Source organism: Alligator sinensis, unplaced genomic scaffold (assembly GCF_000455745.1).
Source record: "Alligator sinensis unplaced genomic scaffold, ASM45574v1 scaffold268_1, whole genome shotgun sequence".
NCBI lineage: Eukaryota > Metazoa > Chordata > Crocodylia > Alligatoridae > Alligator > Alligator sinensis.
This window is the reverse complement of record NW_005841853.1, coordinates 5,349,362-5,370,361: the sequence shown is the minus strand read 5'-3', so window position 1 is coordinate 5,370,361 and position 21,000 is coordinate 5,349,362. Positions and strand designations below refer to the sequence as shown.

The 21,000-nt window shown below is 52.4% G+C and overlaps 1 protein-coding gene across 1 annotated transcript in view; it reads left to right on the top strand.

Annotated features, from left to right (window-relative positions):
* Positions 1 to 21,000, top strand: part of PLXNA4 (plexin A4) — a 285,370-nt gene that overhangs the window by 124,968 nt on the left and 139,402 nt on the right. The window contains exons 4-7 of the mRNA XM_006016338.3: positions 2,319 to 2,442; positions 5,914 to 6,067; positions 9,211 to 9,310; positions 13,178 to 13,292. Coding sequence (XP_006016400.1) covers positions 2,319 to 2,442; positions 5,914 to 6,067; positions 9,211 to 9,310; positions 13,178 to 13,292 — 493 coding nt within the window. The remainder of the gene's footprint in view (positions 1 to 2,318; positions 2,443 to 5,913; positions 6,068 to 9,210; positions 9,311 to 13,177; positions 13,293 to 21,000) is intronic.

Below are 21,000 nucleotides of genomic sequence, written 5' to 3'. Positions count from 1 at the left end.
GGGCCCCTTCTTCCACCAGAGTAGGAGAAACTTTCCCCCCCACCGAGAAAGATTCATCACTTTGAGGTTTGGATGACAATTCTCGTTTCAGCCAGGTTCAACTAAAAGAGAGAAGCTCAAAGTTTGGATTCAGATCCAGGCTTCCCCAGAGATCAGGAAGGCCAAAATCTTGGGCTTGGTTTGGACCTATCAGGAGCTGTTGCCTTGCAAACAAAACCCTGCTGTGTAATATCCTGATTACTTTAGCCATTTAATCTGTCACGCGGTGGCACCTGGAGACCCCATTCATGGGCCAGGGCATAATTTTTCAGAGCACTGCGTATACAAAGAGTAAGAGAGCATCCCTGTCTGAACACGTGATGCTTTGGGGGATAACCATAACACAAATACCTCACTGGGAATTGAAAAAGCCAAAGTATGGCAGTGGGTGAATAATTTCACATCAACACTTAGCCTTTATAGGAGATTTTAACTGGGGTAATAGCACTTCTAATAACAAAGGCCATTGCTGACGCCCCCTGCAAGTCCATAACATTAACTTAATGGCAAAGGTAATTGGCCTGCAAGAGGAGCTGTCCTTGTAGATTAACCCTGGGATTTCTAGGTGATCTTTTCCTTCTAACTGCAAGGGGTTGGCAATGAGTGTGAATAACATTTCATGTTGGTGAAAAGCAGATCAGGATAGAAACACTCTCAGCCTTAGTCATTCATATTAGAGTCCCATATTTACACCTTTGTAGGATCACAGACAAGCAAAACTGGAAGGGACCGCAGGAAGTCATCAGATCCGGCACTCTTCCCCCCTGCGTGAGGCAGGACCATCCTTGACTAAACCAGCTTGTCCAAGTGCTTGTCTAGCCTAGTCCTAAAAGCGCTCTGCTGAACGACTACAAGGCATCTTGCCCCCCAAGCCCCAAGAGCATCCTACCCTGCCGCAGGTAAAACAAAGGGGCAAGGGCTGTTGGAAAGGACCAGAAGCAATATGAACTATTATAAGACCAGTTAACGCCCATCACAGTCTGAATGCAGCACCTATATGACTCAATTCTCAAAGCCGCTGTGAAATAGGGAAGTGGCTATTAGACCATTTTGTGGATGAGAAAAGCCGAGGCACCAGGTTGGCGGTTCACGAAAGAGTCATGTCTTTGGGGTGGTCAGCAATGAAAACTCTGGGTGGCCCACACCTTGGAAAACCAAGTTTGGTTTTCCAAGGTGCGGGCCACCCAGAGCTTTCATTGCTGTGCCCTAAGGTTGCAGCTGCCTTACATCTTCAGGATTTATCCTTGGGTATCCTAAATGAAGTTTTCCAAACCAAAGTCAATACTCAACAATGACACACCTGTGTAGGCACCCATAGGCAGTGCAATGTGGGAAGCCATCAGGGCGGGGCGTGGATTCCCCTGGAGGACTCCTCCTCCCATGGAGTCTGTATGTTGGGTGCAGCGTGCAGCCCCTACATGTGCAGCTCCAAGGGGATTTCACCAGCGTGGTGCACTTTTTACTCCCAAGCTCTGCTGAGTTGCAGTGACCACAGGAGTTGGCAGGTGCCACCCGTACAGGGGTACTGCAGCAGGCACGTGTCCTGTATTCTCAGATAGCTTTGGTGTGCATAGTGGCGCAGGCTGTCTTTACAGGCTGGTCACCAAGCTCTCTGTGCCCCATGGCTCTGGGTGGGTAGTGGTATCCAAAGTCATAGGAGTCCATGTCTCCAAAATCCCACTGGTACTTGGTGACAGCTCAGCAACGAGGCCAAGGGTCGTGGGAACCATGGAGGTTGGACAAGCTTGAGGTTGAGGTATGTAGGGTTGTCAGGGTGAGAAATGCTTGCATTGCTCTCTGCTAATGGGGAAATAGAGGACTTGACGGTAGAGCTGTTCACCTTCCCACAGTGCCAGGTGGAGTCATTACACCATGCTTGTTCCTGCCCATATGGCATGGGATGGCCTCACTCCATGTCCATGCTATTCTTCATTGCAGTGGCTTCATTGCCAGGGATGCTGTCCGTGTAGGGCTTGGAGCCCCAGTGAAGTCCACTGGGTTGTACAGTGATTGCAGCCTGCAGGAAATGTGCTTGGCCCACTTCAAGCTCCCACTGCAGTGTTGATGGGGCATGGTCTTCACTTCCTGTCCTAAATGGGTCCTGGGACCTGTTGAACTCCTGCCCCATTGGGCCTGGTGATAGTCCAAAGATCCCACTGTGGGGACTGTGGCAAAGGGCTGCTTGTCGAGTCCTGCTTTGTTCTTGTCGAATTGTTCTCATTGCATCCCACATGACCACGTGCCATTGATCCCTGGCCCACTCTGTTCCCCTTACGCAGGTGCACAAGGAAGGAGAGATGCGAGCGGTCCAGCGAGCCCCGGAGATTCGCCTCGGAGATGAAGCAGTGCGTCCGGCTCACCGTGCACCCCAACAACATCTCCGTCTCCCAGTACAACGTGTTGGTAAGAAGCATTGACCCTCCCTTCCTCTGCCTGCTCCTCTGCGGGAGCAGAAAGGTCTCCCCTGCCCTCATGACCAGTCTTATGCCCCCAATTAATACGCTCAAACTCAGCATTCATGGGAAGAAATGCCAGCTTGAATGGCTGTCTCTGATCCATCCGTGTGTCTCCATAGAGCTCCCTATTCCCCTGGGTTTCATCTTGACATACACTGGGGGGGACGGGACTTTTTCTCTTCACTGTGAAGAGCTGATTGCAGTTCAGAATAGACTGAGCAAGCCCGTCAAGGAGACGTGTTTATACAAAGCACCATGGCCACCAGTGAGGCTAGGATCAGTAACTGTGTGTGAACTATGTTCAGGTTGTACAACTGGGGCAGGTAAGAGGAGGATGGGGATGGGAACCATATTCATGTTCTCTGATTTCCCATCCGGGCATGTAGCAGTGTCTCTTTCTTGGCCAACCAAGCAACCCGAGCGTGACACAGCTTTAACACAGAACACCCCGAGCAGAGGTTTGGAGATCCTAGAAACAGCATCTTGCAGGACATGTCTACCAGGGTCCATGCTATGTTATCTCTAACCCTGGTCTTCCTCCACACTAGCTTCGGAGCAGACAGCTATTAAAGCCAGCAAGTGGCATTGCCAGACTTCTAGTATTGTTCAAAATGAGATGGCAGTAGAGTAATAAGTGTTATTATTCCTTCTGGAGGGATTTTTTCTGAGACTGAGAATTTGCTGTGGAGGAACCATGTGGTTTCATCTCTGATGACACCATTGATAGCTAGAGCGGTGCTTTCGTGTTGTTCATACCCTCCCACTAAGGACCAAGCTAGTGAGGCTGGTGAGGGTTGGAAATGATGACCATGAAATGAAGAGCTTCATTTCCCTGCACTGTCTCCTTGAAACAGTCAGTAGCCCACATCTTTTTGGGGTTTGGTGGAGTTGTTCGGCTATTGTCCATCTCAGGCTCTTAGGGCCATAGTTTCTGAGTTTTTTTAGCCATTTAGCAAGAAGCCAGCCAGTCAAATCCTGCATGTCCAGTCATGGCTGCTTTGTTTCATCCTCTTAACTTTCCTATGACTTAACTTTCCCAGACTTCAAACAAGACTGATCTGAGACAGCGTAAGTCCTTTGTTCTTCTGGGAGTTCAGGGTTTCTTTATTTTTATTCTCTCAGTTGTCTCTTTGAATTCTTTTATGTTAGACTAAATCCTGGGGGAATGACTGAAAATGAGACCGGGATATGGAGCCTTTCACCTCCAGGTTACCGTGGTGATGCAAATCAGCTCCGAACTATTGTGATCAGAAGATGTTGTCATCAGATCACTGTCCAGGAGTGTGTGAAATGAGCCAGTGGGTATCAGTGAGCAAGTGTCCCCATCCCAATGGCCACCATCACAATTGGCTTCTTGGCAGACCTAGAGGAAGCCCCACTTTGATCCCATTAAGTCTTGGGCACGTCTGGATTGGGGAGGCTCTTCCACATTGATACCAGGTTCTTCCCCAAGGTGAGGGTAGGAGGCATGCCTGTCTGGTCAGCCAACGTTTTGACCGATGACAGGGAGCATCCACGTGGCATTGATAAGCCAGCTCCTTTGGTGTCACGGATGTCCAGGTATGTGCTTATCACACCTGGGGCTAGTTCAGGCCCATGCTGCTGCCGTGGATTGTGTGGGAGAAGTTTGCTGCATTCTCTGCTCACTGCCGGGCTGAGGTGTTGCAGTAGTGCAGGAGTCCCTAGATATCAGTGGCCCTCGACATGTGGGCCCAGGCTTTTCCCTTGAGGCTGTGCTCTGATAGGTGACGTACCTGCACTCTGCATTTTGCACACTTATGAACAAGTTCCCTCTATGGAGAAGCAGCTGAGAGAGAGCTCTAGGCATTTCCTCCTCTGCTGATGGTGGCGTATGAACGGGGAGGGAAGGAGGTCAGATTTGCAGCCATTTGGTAGGAAGGCTACTAATCAAGCCCATCTAAGTCCCCGGGGCTTCTTGTTTTCTCCTCTTCCCGTCCAGTTCGAAGTCAGCAGGCACATACCGTCTTCACCAGGCAATGAACTGGCTCATAGGGGCATTGTCTGCTAGTCAGATCAGTGATCCATTGTCTCTGGCCACCACTTATCACAGGGTGGCTCATGCTGGATGCCTTCAAGGGAGATGAAAACTCCCATGATGCACCTCACTGGGAGCATCTACATGTGCACCATTACTATGCAGTAACTGAAAATTACTGCGCAGTAAGGGAGCACATCTACACATGCACACCCATACTGTGTAGTAACTATGCCGACTCGGAGTAAGGTACGTGCAGGTAGCAAATTTACTCCTGAGTAGTTACTGCATAGTAAGAAACTTGTAGACGCCTTACTGCGCAGTAACCCTGTTTGTGTGGGTTGACTTGGAAGTAACTTTACTTCCAAGTCGGTGCATACACAGCATTACTGCACTGCAATGCCTACACGTGTAGATGCCGGTCTAAGAACTGCTTACTGCGCAGTAAGTTACTGTGCAGTAAATGCACGTGTAGACATGCCCGCTAGGTGGTAACATAGCAGGGAATTAACTCTCCGAACAAATGAATCTATTAGGTGCTATACTGCCCTGCCTTATACCGATCTTCTCTAATCCCTAGAGGTGGAGCTCAGGTCGGTGACCAGGGCTGGGTGTGTTGGATGCTGAAGCATGCCTGTGCCTGGCCCGTCCATCTGTGGCCGTGTGCATGGCAGTGGCAGGCATGGGTGGGGTGGGGATACCTGAGCAAGGCATCCCTGAGCACAGACCTGCCACTCCAAGTGGCAAGCGGCATGACGGCCCTGCATCTGAGCAGAGACTTTTTGGAGACTGACTGGTGAGGAAATGGCCAGCGGGAGTGTCCCATCCCGCGCCGTGGGGCAGGACCGCCCGAGCCTCCGGCAGAGTTGCAGCGATGCCGCTGTCCCGCTAAAGGGAGCGAATACTTTTGGCTGACTGACGGCTGTAACTAGACTCTCTATACGCAGGAACTTGGTGCCAGAGACCTCCCTCTGTGGTGATGCTAGGAGAGGAGGCGTAGAGAGTTAGACTGGAGCGCTACAGTTTCTCTGTAGTCCGCAGAGTGCCTCTTGTGAGTAGCAGTCACCTTCCTCAGAAACCTTGTGCCGAGGGGCCAGCCAGCCCCCGTCTTCACAGCCGGCTCCTAAGCCCCCCTCTAGTATCCCACTTGCATGCCCGATACCGAGCACTCCACCCCACCGCCCCGGCTGTCCCTGCCCAGCACGGAGACGCTGCCTCGCCACCCGCCACTCGCGATGACATCTGCATCCCATCCCCACCCCCCGACCGGTGCTTTCTCTTGAAGGAGGGTCTGTGTCTAGCAAGAGGCTCTTTGTCCAACCTCTCCAGTGTAATTCTCTTTTGCGAGCCTCCTCTCTTGCTGAGCTCAGTGCTCTCTGTCTGTCTCTCCCCATCCCGTTCCCCGCCCCCAACTACTTGCAGTTGGTCTTGGAAACCTACAACGTCCCAGAGTTGTCGGCTGGGGTCAACTGCACCTTTGAGGACCTTTCCGAGATGGACGGCTTGGTGGTGGGGAATCAGATCCAGTGCATCTCCCCTGCTGCTAAGGAAGTGCCCCAAATCATCACAGAGAATGGTGAGTGTGCGACGCCCTCCCCGCCCATGCCACCCATCTTCCCTTCCACTTGCTCCAGGGACCCGAGCGTGGCAAAGGGACTCGGAAGGACATTGCAAGTTTGTGCCAAAAAACGGGCTGAGTTGCTGCAACACTGTGACCCGTTGGTGGCTGAGAGCAGCAACGCATTAGAGCGCGTGTCCATATTTGAGTGCCCCATCAGGTTCACGGTGGGCTTCATCGGGGGTGACTGTGTCAGGCTACTTTCTCATGGGGAGGATGAGCAGGCCTGCAGCAGTTATACACGGCGGTCACAGATGACTGCCTACTGCAGCGAGGAGCCTGTGCTGCCTGCCTGACTTCCCTGGAGCCTTTTGAAGCTGCCATCTCTTGCTCTTGCTGTACTTTGAGAACTGCAGTGGTGACTTGCATCCTGGTGAAGGTGCCCTGGGAGACTCCGCTGAGCCATGAGCCAGGCAGCAGCACAAAGGCCACCTTTCCTCCCACCTGTTTCAATCCTAAGCAGCCAGGAGACAACTCCCACTGAGCTGAGCTTGCTTACCAAGAAGCAGGCACAATAGTGCTGGTGGAGGCTTCTCTAGAGTAGATGTTTGTCCTTTAAGGACCACCAAGTTAAGACCTGCCATCCAACAATCCTTATGTCATGGAGGCTGGATGAATGCCTGCAGAGAGTGTCTTCTGGAGCCTAATTTTCAGAAAACCTGAGCACTTGCAGTCCCTTCTGTTTTAACAGTGGGTACTTCACACCTCTGAAGACCCAGGGCCTTTTGTGCATTGCTGGAGGATGGGTCTTAACCAGGGGAGGAGAGGCTCTGGACCCGTGCCTCAGCCCCTGAGCCCTCCAGCCCTCCGGTTCCGGTTTTCATTATGCGCAAGATGCTGGCAAAGTCATTAAATATGAAGCAGTTAGCAGAGCTGTCAAAGCCATCGGCAGCAGATGGGCAGCAGTGCTGGGCGCTGGCAGCAACACGTATTTAGGAGTGTGCGCGCGTGTGCATGCGCGCGTGTATTCGCAGCCAGAGATGAATTGTCAAGCTTGCTTTGGCCTGATTGATTAATGACTCTTTCAGGTGAGGAGGAAGATAATAGAGGTGGAAGGGCCAGTTGGGTCAAAGCCTTGAATTAAACATGGGTTCCTTCCTCATCAAATTACTGCAATTATTTCATCTGAACAACATCCGCTGCTGATGGGACCAAGGGATTTAATCGGGGTCGGTTGTGGGGGGAGCACAGTGGTTGGAGCTGGAAAGGGGTAATGGGATGGAGTGACATGGAGAGGGGGGTGCAGGCAGGCAAAGGGATAGAAACAGGAATGGAGAGAAACAGTGAGGGGAGTTGGGATGTGGATGAGGCAGAAGAGAAGGTGCCCAGGTGTTTAGCTCTTATACCTCTTTTCGCTCGTGAGCTAAAAAAACGTAGAGCGAGGCCCTCGCAGAGCTGGGAGAGGCTGCAAAGCAAGCTCCCGTAATGCCTGGCATGCACGTGAAGGGCCTAGCTAAACCTTGCAGGATCTTTGCCCTGGGTAGCTGTTTTTAAGTGCTGTTAAGTAAAGGTTTGCAGTTGTGCCTGAGTTGAGCATGGTGGATCTGGCACTTTTTAGTGCCTGTTCCAGGAATACCAGGCAGGCCCAGCAAGCAGGCGCCGTGCAGTCGGTGCCCCTATACTCTTCTAGTCCTGCTTCCCAAAGCCGCAGGGGGAGGTGAGGTAATGGTGTCCAAGCCTATAAACAAGGAGGGTAAAATATAGCTATCCCAAATCACCCGCCGTGCTCGCGCCACCTAAATCATCACACCGCTGCCTCAAGCCCAGAACTGGTGATGTATGCTTCAGGCTGTTGATGGGGATGGTCTTTTATAGGCCTAATCAATGAATTAATTAAGCTGTGCTGAATGGGTCTGCTCTGTTTTAATTCTCAATAAAAATAAGTGTTAATTCAACAGCACGAAGGCTTCTTGGAAGGAGCAAGCAAAGGGGAATGATGATGCTAAGGGATGGGAGTGGGGGAAAGGGTCTGGGATTGACAGGGCACCGCAACCCTTGTCCCTGCAGAGTTCAGCATGCATCTGAGTTCGATGTTTCCAGGGGGAATACGCAAGGCTCCCAGCCTCGTGCATATGGGAGTCCTCCCGGAAACCCCAGAGCATGGACCGTACAGTGATAACCACCACCCAGACCTGCCTCCCACCTGTATGGCATTCACAAGGCACTTTTCCCCTGTCTGTCTGTCTGTCTAAATGCAATGGTCAGCCCCCTCTGCAGTATCCCTCTGCCACTGCTCTCAAGACCTCGGTCTCCCGTGCCTGAGAGCAGCTGCCAAGGGCAGCCCTGCAATGACTCAATTGGTGCATTGCAGGGTTGGGGCATCCCAGTATGTGAGGGTGGGTAGGGCATGCTCCTGGAGTGCCAGTGCCAGGACCTGCTGCCATTGCAGAGTAGATTCAAGTGGGACTTCATCTCCTGAGTTTCTTAGCTGCTTGGAAAATGTTGCCGAATACCTTATTGCCTACCACCATATGGTATGGCAGGCTTCTGCCCAAGGAAGTTCAGTATCTGCCTCCCTCCCCTCCCTTATAGCATCACTGAGGGGTTTCCTATAATTGGATAGCATTTGCCTTGAGATGCAGTCAGACGAGTCAGGGCTGGAAAAGACCTGGCTGAACTAGATCAAGTCCATCCCACGTGCACGGAGCAGGCAGGAGTCTGCTGACAGGGGACAGAGCAGCAGTGTGGTGCTATACACTAGTCTTGGCCTGTATGGGCTGCTCCCTTCTCGAGGGCTGGACAGTGAGACGCTCATGATTCAGACACCCAGAGCTCTGGGCTGGGAGTGGAGAGATCCAGATTTTATATGCACCTATATGCTCACCTATATGCGTGACCAGGAGTGAGGCACTCCTGCTCTTGGTGCCTATGTCTGCTCCCAACCTTTGGTCTGATTAAATGGCAAGGTGTTTGCATAAGGGACTCTGTGTGCATGTGCGTGTATGAGACAGTGGAGGCACAGTGAAACACTTGGCCCCCATTGGCTGTGTTGTTGTGGGTCATGTGACAGCACAGATTTTTTGCATGGCTCTTCATGGCCAGCTTGGTCACCAACACAGCAATCCCATCATCCCTCATTGATTCTTATATCTCTTCTGCAGGAGACCATCACATCGTCCAGCTCCAGCTCAAATCCAAGGAGACGGGCATGACTTTCGCTAGCACCAGCTTTGTTTTCTACAACTGCAGCGTCCACAACTCGTAAGTTGGGTCTCTCACCTGCAATTTCACATTGATTCTGTTTCGGCTCCATGTGCCAGCTGGTACAAGGATCCCGACGCCTGCCAGCTAGGTGGGAAGGAGTCCTGAAATCATGGCCGTGAGAACTGGGGTGCCTGCAGAATCCCCTCCCCACTGGTGTAGAGGGTGCATGTAGACTCACAACATACAGAACATAGATCAGTGGTGCCACCGATTAGCCTGTTTTAGGTGAAAGGTCCCAAGATGTCATAGAAACACATTTCACCAGCAATGAGCTGCACAACATCCCATTCAGTCCTTGACTTCTCTGCTGATCCTGCCAATAAGGGAATTGGTTGGTGTCTTGGGGCAGTCATAGAGAAGTCAGGCTGGAAGGGACCTCTAGAGGTCATCTAGTTCACCCCCCTGCCTGAGGCAGGTCATCCCTATTCAAACCATCCCATACAAACCATCATTTAAACCCTACATAAGACCAACATCAACCCTGACACAACACAGACCTAGTACTGTAACCTGCTGCAGGTGGTGCCAATGCTGTATTGAATCAGATTAATCCAGATTCCAAACCCACTTTAGTAACCCTGGAGTAACTCACTAGCACCAGCTGTCTCTTCTACAACTGCGCTGACCATGACTCCTAAATTCATCATCTCCTGATATGCCTCTTCCCCAAATCCACCCTTAGCCTCTAGCTGGAGTACTCAGGTGTGCATAGGCAGAAAGCCGCATTGAGGGAGTTGACTGAGAAAGGGCTGAGTCTGGACTTGAGCAAATAGCCCTGTAGACTTACTGCAACTGGGCTATTCATGTAGGCTTTCATGCTCCGCACACCTATGGCACTACCAATCCTTGCCTATGATGTCAGCCCCAGTGAAGTCAGTGGGACAGTTTCAGGTGCCTACTGTGGTGGGCCAACAGGGAGCACTCCTACACTGAGCCCCCCCTGCCTCACTGTGCCCGGCCAAAACCATGCTTCAGGTGTCTCCCCTGGGGTGCCTATGTCCGGCACCCCCATTCCTGGAGCACACCTGCATGCCTGAGGTAACCACTGCCACCACCCAGGGTCTGGTCTTTGTTAGGGCTCTGTGCTGCCCAGGGTACACAGACCCTGTAGACCTTGGGGGTGCTTCCCCCCCAGCAGGATGTATCTGGGTGCTTCTTATAGCCTGAAGCATTAACAGTAGCCTCCCTTAGTCAGCTGAGCAAGGGAGCCAAAAGGCTTGCCTAATCCCTCTCAAGCAGGTACAGCAAGGCTTGCTATAATAGATAGCTCTATTGATGGGAGAGGGTAGGCATGGGGAGGGGTAAAGGTCAGAGAAGTATCAAAAAACCCAACCCTGTGCAAACAGAAGCAGCTTGGTAGCCTTTTGATATGCTTCTAGATCACTTCATTCTAAATTACTAGCTACAATTCAGGTAAGTTATTCATATTTGCAGCCAGAGTCTGATGCAGCTCTTTCTCTGGTGGCTGTTTGGCTGGTTAGCTGTGTTCAAAAACCTGTCTGCCCCCTTTCCTCCTGGAAGGGCTCTTATACACCTGTTGTGACCTCATCACTAAGTTCCCACCAGAAGCAGCCCCATTGGCTGCTGACCAGTGCTTCCAAATGACATCAGCCTTACCAGGTGAGATGGCTAGGCACGTGGTGGGAACCTGAGATGATAGAGGAGCAGGTTCCCTCTCCCATTCAGATTTGTACAGCCCGGTCAGTCAAGTAGGTAGGTAACATGGGGTTGGGCTGTCTGCTTATAGCAGTGAGGTAGACTGGGGGGTGATTTCTCCACACCTAGCACCCAGCTAGGTACCAAATCTTGGTAAGTTTGGGCCCTCGATCAGGAGGGCCAATAAGTGGTGGGGTTTCCTATGACGTCCGTGTGGACACCGTTCTCTAGGAGCTGATCTAAGCACCGCAAGCTGATTTCCCATGGGGTCACTTTTTCCATATTGGCCCTGCCTCCCATCCAACTGGTTACCAACACCCTCTGCAGCAATGTGGGGACAGCACTGTGGGAACCCTTGCTGAGCCTCTGAGCGGGGGCACAATCAATTCAACAGTGCCATTGCTGCATTGGGCACTGGGTGCGTGAGCATCATAAGCAGAGGCAATGGGCCGCCTTGTAGTAGCTTGCTCTGGGGGTGCTGTGCTCCCATCCCCGAGCCACCGGCTTCCCCAGACAGCTTTCCAGAGGGGCCAGGAGGAGGTAATTATTACTGCAGCTCAGCGGTTCATAAGCAAAGGCAAATCCTATTTCCGTGTTTCTGCAGTTTTGACAAACAGCGGCAGGAGGAAAAAAAAAAAAAGGCAGGAAGAGATGGCGGTGTTAAATATTTATGGCATGTTTTGGTTTCCGACTTGACAAACTATAATACACTATCCATTTTTAATTTGATTTATCAGAGCGAGTGCTTGTTACCCATTTGAAGAACAGCTCGCTGCGCTGGGGCGGGCGGGGGATTGAAGGGGAAGGAGGTTTCTCAGGGAGGAGAAGGAGAGGATGTGTGAGTGCATGTGTCTGCGCTGGGGCTGAGAGATGGTTTCAGACCTGTGTGTTTAAACAGTGAAATTCCCCTCTGTGCTCCCAGGGGTGAGCTCTCGGGCCAGGTGAGCATGAGAGCCAGTGGTAACCAAGAGCTCGCACCCTCTGATGGGCCTGTGTGCAAATGGTTGTGCACATAAAACACTAAGAACCGATGAAGGTGCAAACTGGAAGCATGGCAGCCCTCCTGGAAAACAGGGCTGGATAGGTTATCTAGTCCCTTCCCTCACCCCAGGGCAGGAAAAGCCATAGCTAAATGCTGCCTGGTCTGTCTGGTCTTTTCCTTTAGGGTCGTGCATGTAACATGGAAGCCAAATCCAAACAGGCTGTAGGTGGAAAGTGAACTGGGGAACTGCCCTGTCCTGAGCCGGGGTGGGAGGGTGGCTTCCCCAAAGGCATCCCCTCCCCTCTGCTTTGCAAACAGACACGTCTTCCCCTGGCATCTCTATTAATGAAGCAAAATTGGGATAACCCCACAGTCACCAGAAGTCTGTGCCCTTCCCCAGCCCTTACAGGGACTCGGTGGGGCTGATATGGAAAGAGCCACCTTACTGCCGTGGACTGCCACATCACAATCACATCCGTGGCTTACTGGTGTGAGTCTGGGATGCGGCTTGCTGCACCTGATTTACAACAGCAGTGGCAGTGCCCACTCTTTACACCATCTTGGCCCCACAACTACATCCTGGCTGGCACCAGCTAGTTTTCTTCCTGCCCCCCTCAGCAGAGAGGTCGAGGACTAAACAGGACACAAAGGCTCCCGGTGCCAGCGGTGGCTGGGATCCTACATGGGCACTGCCCAGGATGAGCTCTTTCATTATCAGAGCAGCTATGCTCCAGAGGTGCCCCTCCAGCAGCACTAGCGCACATTCACACCTTGCAGCTGGCAGCCTTGCCTTGGCTGCTGGCAGTGGAGATTTTCTCCCCATCCCAACACATGTCCCTGTGCCCATGGGGCTGTCGTGTCCCCACACACAGGCTTGGCAGGGAAAGGCGCTGCTTTGCCCCATGTCTCACAGCCTTGCTGCATCACGTTTGGGTCCAAGCTGTCTCACACGTGGGCTTCTAGTGATGTCTGTCATGAGATGAGGACCAGAGGCACTCAGGATCTGCAGGGCCCCTGCCCTGCCCTCCCATCATCCCAGGCAGTGCTGTCCCAATTGCTTTCCTAGGCACCAGGTCCAGCTATGCATCAGCATCTCACCAGCTTACCCCAGGGCTGTGCAAGGCAGTTTCCCTTGACACGACCCTCTCTCATGTCATCACACCGCTCCATTGTGCTGGTGTGTGAAGCTGGGTTGGCCAAGTGATTTCCTTTCTGTCGGTCCCCAGATGCCTGTCATGCGTGGAGAGCCCCTACCGCTGTCACTGGTGCAAATACCGGCATGTCTGCACGCACGACCCGCGCTCCTGCTCCTTCCAGGAAGGCCGTGTCAAGCTACCAGAGGTAAGGGGGACATGGGGGCCATGGTCTGTAGGGCGGGGGGAGGGTACTGCCATGCTCCCGGCTGACTTAAACTCCCCATGCCTGCCCTTTCCACCCCTTCGCTGTGACCTGTCACCTTCACCACCTCTTCCCATTCTCTCCTCACTTTCTTCCCCCGCCAAAAGGTCTTCTTCCATCGGATGCGTGTGATGCAGGCTGGCATCTTGGAGGTCAGTCTCACAGCCAACCCCCTGCTTCCTGGTTTTCCCCATCTGTTGGCACCATAACAGGTTGCACATTTATGCCGGGCACCACTTCACAGAGCAGGCGCGAGATATCTCAGCGCTGCCGCCAGAGAGTTTGCGTGGGGACAAGAACAGCCTGTTCAATCGGGCGTGGGAGGGAGGAGGGTGGGTTGCTTCTGTCTTAAAGCACTGGCATCATGAGAGCCCGACGAGGAGTTGGTGCAGCGCCCCGGTTGTCAGAGCATCCAGCAGAGAGGCTCTCGGAGCCGGCAGGTGCGGCACAGCTCCCTACCAGCGCCTAAGTGCGGGTGTATGGTGCTCTTGCGGGCTGGGTGGCTGTCCCTGCCACGCATGGCAGAGCAAGCCTCGCAGATACATAACGTGCTGTCAGGCCTGGGAAAGGATGGCTCGAAGGCCGTCATCCAAATGTAAGACATGAACAGAGGGAACGCCATGGCAGCTGCCACTGCTTGCTGCTCACTGACAAGGAGTTTCCAGGCTCTGGAAGGAGGGGAAACTGCTGTGTGTGTGTGCATGTGCATATGCATGCATGTGTGCATGCATATGCGCGTGCATGCATGTGTGCACCCTGCAGAGGGAGAGGAGGGAGAGCGGTTGCTTGCAGACTTAACAGAAACCTTGAGACTTTAAGTAACCTGGAAGAGCCCCACCAAGGTGTTCAGGCACCTGACCCCCCTACTGATTTCCCAAGAGTTAGGAGCCTAAATCCCTTCGTGGATCTGGCAGGAAGCAGCCCACACCCAGCAGAGTCGAGGGAGTGACCTAGGTGCTCAGCCTGGTGGGGATTGGGATGCAATGAGCAGTCACAGCCCAGGGGAACTCAAGAGGATCAATGACCTGAGATGGTTTGTTGCGTGCTTGGCCGGAGGGACCAGCGTCCCTGACGAGGGCTGATATCTCACGAACCATCAGGCACGGGGGCTGTTGATCAACTCCAGCTCTCTGGTGACGTGGGCACATTTTGTTCTATCTGGAAAGCTTCCCAGAGTACAAAGCTTAATACCGATGACTCTGAGAGCATGGCCCTGTATCGCGCACTGTGTCCTGTGGCTGCAGAATAGCCCCGATGCTGGACCCTGCAGCAAACTCTTAGAGACACCCCCAATCTCCCGAGTCTCCTTTCTTCTTGAGCGTGTCTGCTGGCTGACAGTTCAATCCTGGAGGCAACCATCTTGAACTGCAGTGACAATGGTACAGGACATAAATAATTCATGGGCCGGACGTTGCCAGCACTTGGTCCGCTGGGAGTCAGCCTTTCCTGGTAGTCTGTTGTGAAACTTGCTGGGAACCAGGCGGGCAAGCAGGCTCGATGGCATCCCTTCAGATGTTAGATGCACTGGCAGCCCATCCGGTGCCTGGGAAAGCTGGAAAGCAGCATGGTGGTGGGGTCTTGCTGTCTTCAGCTGGTGCCATCCAGGCAGGGCCTCCCCTGTTGCTTTTGAAAATGAGAGAAGATTCGGTTAGCTCAGCTCTCTCCCAAATCACAAACACAGGCAGCAACTTAGGCAGCTCCCTTATACCTTCATTTGTTCTCTTCAGAGGTAGCATCTCCAAACAGGAGAGCCAGGAGGCTATCTAGGAGGCTTTGCTGGGTGGTATGAATTTGTAAGGCTGCAGCCTGGGTCAGCTTTGTAAGGCTCAGGGAGGCTCCTACCTTGCAGCCTTTAAGTGCACGGACCCGTTTATACTAATCGAGGCCAGCTGACCCCCCGGCCCTTGCCTTTGCTTGGGTCTGGAGCTGCATTTAAGAAACTCCTGCAGCACTTGAGCCTTGCAGTACAATGCACTACTGGTGTTCAGCCTTTGAGCAGCTCCTGCCCCAGCGACGTCTGTGACTTCCCTGGTTCTTGACCCTGTTTTCGGCTTGCTCCTGGATTTTGGCCTCAGGGTTTTCCCTGCAGATCTGCTTCCTGACTCCTGAACCCAGTTTGGCTTGCTCGTGGATGCCACCCTATGAATTTCCCTTTGGACTTGGTAATGAGGTTTCTGATTCCCAGCTCCTGACCCCGGCTTGGCATTTTAGCTCCTGACTTGTGGTTTCTGACCCTTACCCCTGCAACCTCTAGCTCCACACCTAGCTCTAGCTACCAGCCTGGTGGGCCATGACAGGATTGCCCTCTCAGTCACCTGGTTAATGGAGGATAACCCGATACTTCTAGTAACTTGAAAAAAGTCCATGATCTTTGGAGAAGAGATACAGGCCCAAGCATCTTTCCCTGGGCAGGAAACTACTTGCTTCAGATGACATTACTAGTCCAGCCGTGTTGTGGAGATGAAGCACTTTTGAGTATTAGGAGAGAGTCCAGCGTATGGAAGGATGACTTCCAGAATCAAGGGCGTCCATGGTGGTTTGGCCCAGGAGGACAGGAAAAATTGTGTTGTTGTGTGGCTCTTCATGAATCCTGGACTTGTCACCAGATATTTGACATGCCCCAATTAGCAAAAACAAGGGGAAGATCTCCTGGAGTATCTAGTCCATCCCACAAAGATCAGTAGCGGGTTGGCCCTACCATATCCTATCCATATTCTGCTACATCCTTCCTAAGACATGTGGTCCAGTTTCGTTTTGAGTGGCACAAGTGCTCTTCTTCCACTTCCCAGAAGACCCTATTAACAGCCTAACACATTTCACTGGAAGAGATTGTTTCTTAGTATTCAGCCAACATTTTCTTCTGGAAACTCTTCTTCCATGCCTCCTAGTTGTATCCATTTCTGTCCTGGCCATTACTAGCCAGAGCATCACCACTTGGGCTGGAGCCTAGCTTCGTTGAATCATATAGACCTTCCAGCTTCGGAAACCATATGGACCTGCCAGCTGTCCCTCACCTACCATCGGGAGCCTGGCATGGCCACCGACTAGTTCCTGGACTGCTCAGTTTAGGCATCAGCTGGGATGTAGTTTCTGCCTCGTACAGCCAGCCTTCCTTGTGACATCTTCCCCAGTGTCTGGGCCCTCAAGCGTAGACTGTTTTCATTAGTCTTTCCATCCTTAATACTCCCGTCGCTGCCTTAATGCAGCCTTTTTCCTTCTTCTTCTTCGCTGGGGGGCTTTCGCTTCTGTTTGGAGCGAGTACCCGCTGAATCGGTCTGTCCTGAGCAGGTATTTATTCCTACTGTTTGGTGGGTGGAACATCCCATGTGCAGGTTTCCAGCTTTCTGCTGAGCATCGGAGCGTGGAGAGTTTCCAGGAGCGTCTGGTCCCATCGCACCAAGAGCCGCCTTGCCAAGTAAACAAACATTGGTGAGACTTTGTCGCACATGCGTCCGCCAGCAGCTCTTCCCCTAGTTACTCATCACTGTCAGCGTACCAGGCTTGTTCCTTCCCCCCCACAATCTGGCCTTCGCCCCAGCATTGCTGTCTTCTCTCGCCCACTCTTCTTTACTACCCATGTGGCATCTTTCAGCCAAACCCCGTGTGGGCCGAGTCTTCCCACTCATGTAGCACGTGGTCCACGCTTTGCACATTTGAAGGTGGATCAAAACATGCAGACATGCCAGTGTGCTTCCAGAGGCTTGTGCTTAGGTCCTGGTTTCATCAGATGCCGGACGGTTTATGCAGGACTCTTCTGACTGCCTTCCTGGTCTCTCGTGGAGCCTCTGTGTTATGCTCTGATGAGGGACAGCTGGCCTCTTTCTGCCATGTGCAGATTCATGCAAGATACCAGATTGCTTTGGAGATGACCAGTAGGATGGAGGCACAAAGAAGGCCTGCAGGATCATCTGCTTCCCCTGTAAGAGTATGGCATTATTCCTTAAAGTCAGGCCTCCTGCGCATTATCTAGGACACGTTTCAGCATCAAACTGGGTACTCAGCATGTGGCCACCTCTAGGATGGGGCAAAGTAACCCTTATACTAGCACCAGCAGTGCTAAATTAGAGATCAATAGGGCAGGAGAAAATACATGAGATGGTTCAAAGTGCATGGGGCTATAGACAGGCAATGTCTAAATACCTAGGGCTAAATCTTCAACTTCCTTCTCACTTCTCACCCCCACCACAAAGTGAATGAGCATTTGAATGGTGGCTTCAAGAGTTGGTCTTTCATGTTGGATGAGTGTCTTGCAGCCTTGAATCAAGTATTTTGGAACTGCTCTTTTTGGTTCAGGGCTGCAGAATCGGCTCTTGACATTGAGCCAGAACAATAAGGACGATCATACTGACAACCAGTACCTTGATCGCTCGCTGGCGCCCGTGGCATTGCTCTTCCATCTCATGCCAACGCCGGGCAGCAGGTTGGCGAGGCTGCTTTGAGAAGTCAGAATGACTGAATATAGTTGTTGTGGAGCCTGTTGGGAAAGCCCTGTTTGCTTCTCGTTACGAACTTCAGCAGGGCCATAAAACAAGAGTATTTATGATTATGGCGGTGAACTCAATCAAATAGGGTTGACGACGTCTCGGGATGATTTGCAGCAGAAATACTTCACCTTGACGTATAATTTCCCCTTTACAGCAGGTTTTTGAAAGCAAAGTCTGCTGGCTGGAAATATACTGAGTGAGTTCTTGCTTTATAAAAGGGAGCTGATCTCATTTGTCGGGGCGAGGGTAAGCAGGAGACGGGAGAAGAGGAAAATGATCGGAGGTTTAAATACAGAGCATTTTTGTACAAAGAGAGCCATTTATAAAAGCAACAAGGTTTAATCATCCCTGAGACAGGCTGCTTGCTCCATTGCAGCCCCAGGTGTCCAGCAGGTTCCTTAAAAGCAGCTGGCAATGTCCAGTGTCGCAGTGGCTGCATGCATTACTGTAGCGTCAAGCAGCTCTGTCCAAGGTCAAATTCCCCTTGCGCTGGGCAGAGGACAGGCAGCGAGAACCGCAGAGGAGTCGGGCTGGAAAGGACCGCGAGAAGTCATCTAGTCCGACTCCCTGCCTGAGGCCGGGTCACCCCCATCCAAGCCAAGGAGATCTCAAAGGCATTTCAAAGCAGTCATCATAGAGGGGAGGGAAACAGAGGCATCGAGCCAAGTGGTTTGTCATAGGGCAGAGGTACAAACGATACCGAGGTCACCTGGACGATCCTCTTCACAATAGAGACGCTGCCTCCCATCGCTGCCTGATCTGGCATGGCAGTTATCACGCCAGTGCTTCATAGACCCTCCTGTGAGATGGGAAGCTGGAGGTGGTCTACTTGAGTGGATGGCATAAAGGATTTAAGGCTTTTTTTGTGTTGTATTGCCATTGAAAACGAACACTATCTTGTTCTGGGCCCTGCTAGGATTTTAGCTTTGTATGGGTTTAGAGGGGGGAGAAAAAGAAAAGCAAAAGTCAAAAGCAAACCTTGATAATGGATCTGTGATCTGGCGGGTTTAGAAGATACATAATGATTTAATTACCTTGAAGGAGGTTTTCGTCTCCCCGCACTCAGCCAATTCATGCATTTGGGCCTTTTTCCTTCCTCCCCCAAACCAGCTTTGTATGAAAAGGATTTTCATCTGCCGCCTGAAAGGCAAGAGAACTAAAAACCCTGACACCAAAGCATGTTCGGTGGGGTTGGTTGGGCTAATGACAGCCGAGCCCACATAAAAGAAACAGCGGCTTCAAATATTAATTTGTCACCAGCCACAGGAAGTCCTGGGAGACATGCAGCGGCAGGCGGCTGCGGAGCAGTGGCGCCCTTGTTCACCAAGTGTCTCTGTCCGCCTCGCGCCGAACGGGGACCTGCACCACAGGCCTCGGGCATTGGAGCACACTGATTTCTCCTTGTCCCCCTGCTTGCTCTTTGCAAACAGATATGGCAGGCGGGTTTGTGCACTGGTGATAAAGGAGGGCAGGGAGGGATGGTGGGAGCCAGGCGTTGGCAGGCCAGCGCTGAGCAAATGCCCTCTCCTTTTTTCCATCCCCAACATCCAGTTTACTGCAGACTGGACTCGTAGCACTCCTAGCTGCTCCTTCCCAACACCCCTGGCTTTGCAGGGGACCAGTGTCCTGCATGGTGTCTTATGCCAATATTGTCCCGTTTTCAGCCCAGGTGCAAGCAGCACCTGGGGAGTAGGCGGCGAACCTGGCCACGTCGCTCTCATGCAGCCCTCAGCTGTAGAAAACCTGTGGGCCTTTGCCACAGGAGCCTGCTGGGCATAAGGAGTGGGCAAGTCTTTGATTTGCCCTTTTAGACCTTCTAGCTTTGCCCGTGCACCTCGGTCCTGCCCTAAGGGCACACGTGGCTGACCTCCTACAGCTCATGGAGTCGCTCTGTGTTGCAGCTGGAGATTTTGCCCCAGGCTCATGGCACTGTAGTGCACCACACCTCCTTCCTACAGCTGATGGCTCTTGCTGAGACTGTGTAGGATGTCTGAGCTGACTTTCCAAGAACGCATCGGTGCAGACGGGGATCCCCCCCCGCACCCGCCGTTGTGCTGCGACAAAAGGCAGCTGCGGAGACACAGCTCCCCCGTGTCCGTCTGTTGTCTGGTGAGTGTCACGAACCAGTTGCGCTTGCATTGCGGACGGGGCCTGGAAGGGATGCATCGTCCGTCGTTACTGTGGCAACAACTCAGCCTCCAGCCCAGGCCTGGGTTACCCAGATACTGGCCCCGGCCGGAGACGCAGCTGCGAAAGGTGTCGTTGCCGAAAAATTCCATCTCTGCTCATTAATGGATCCATCATTCTGCAGGGATCGCAGTGACAGCAATAGAGATGCCAATATCAGAGCCTCTAATTCTTCCCCTCTTGTTGATTATCCGCTCGTTTATCCTGGCACCTGTCTATCATTAAGAGAAAAAGAGCAAGGTGTTACTATGGCAACCTGCCGGCAACCTGCTGCATTCACATTCTGCGAGCATCCAGGGGGGATTGGCAGCGGAGAGGAGAGGAGGTGAAGGGCTGAGAGCGGAGCTGGAGAGACAGCTGCCAAGCAGAGCAGCCGTGGCGCGAGGAAGAGACAGGTAACGTTGAGCTTCCCCAGCACCCTCAGCTGCTCCCTGCATCAGGAGCAGGGGGCAGCACTGATTTTGCAATGACTGGAGGTACCCTGGAGGGTGGGATGGACCTCGGTCCATCTGCTCCAAGCATTGACAAGGTGGCACCTGGGGAGAGTCCGGAGAGGCGGGTTGCATCGGCATCTGGACTCCCATCAGTGTGAGGGTTTCGGTGCCATCTCCTCCCTAGTGCAGCGGCAGAGAAAGAAGAGGAATCCTTGTCGTATAGCGCTGCAAGATGGGGCCGGATAAGGAAGGTATAGATTGAGTGTCAGAAAACATTATCTTTCCAGGAATAGGCAAAAGAGCTGGCAAGCACTACTGACAAGCAGCCTGGACCAGTGTAGGGATGGAGGTTGTAGCTGTGTTGGTCTAAGGACATAGGCAGACAAAGTTCTTTGGGTGCATCCAATATCTTTTAATAAAAAGGTTGGTCTAATAAAAGATATTGGATTTAAGAACCTGGGCCAGGGTAGGGCGCCACGTTGGATTTCAGCAGGGTGGCATCTTGCTCTTGGAGACCGGCCGGGTGCATTTGGCTGAGCTGAGTCA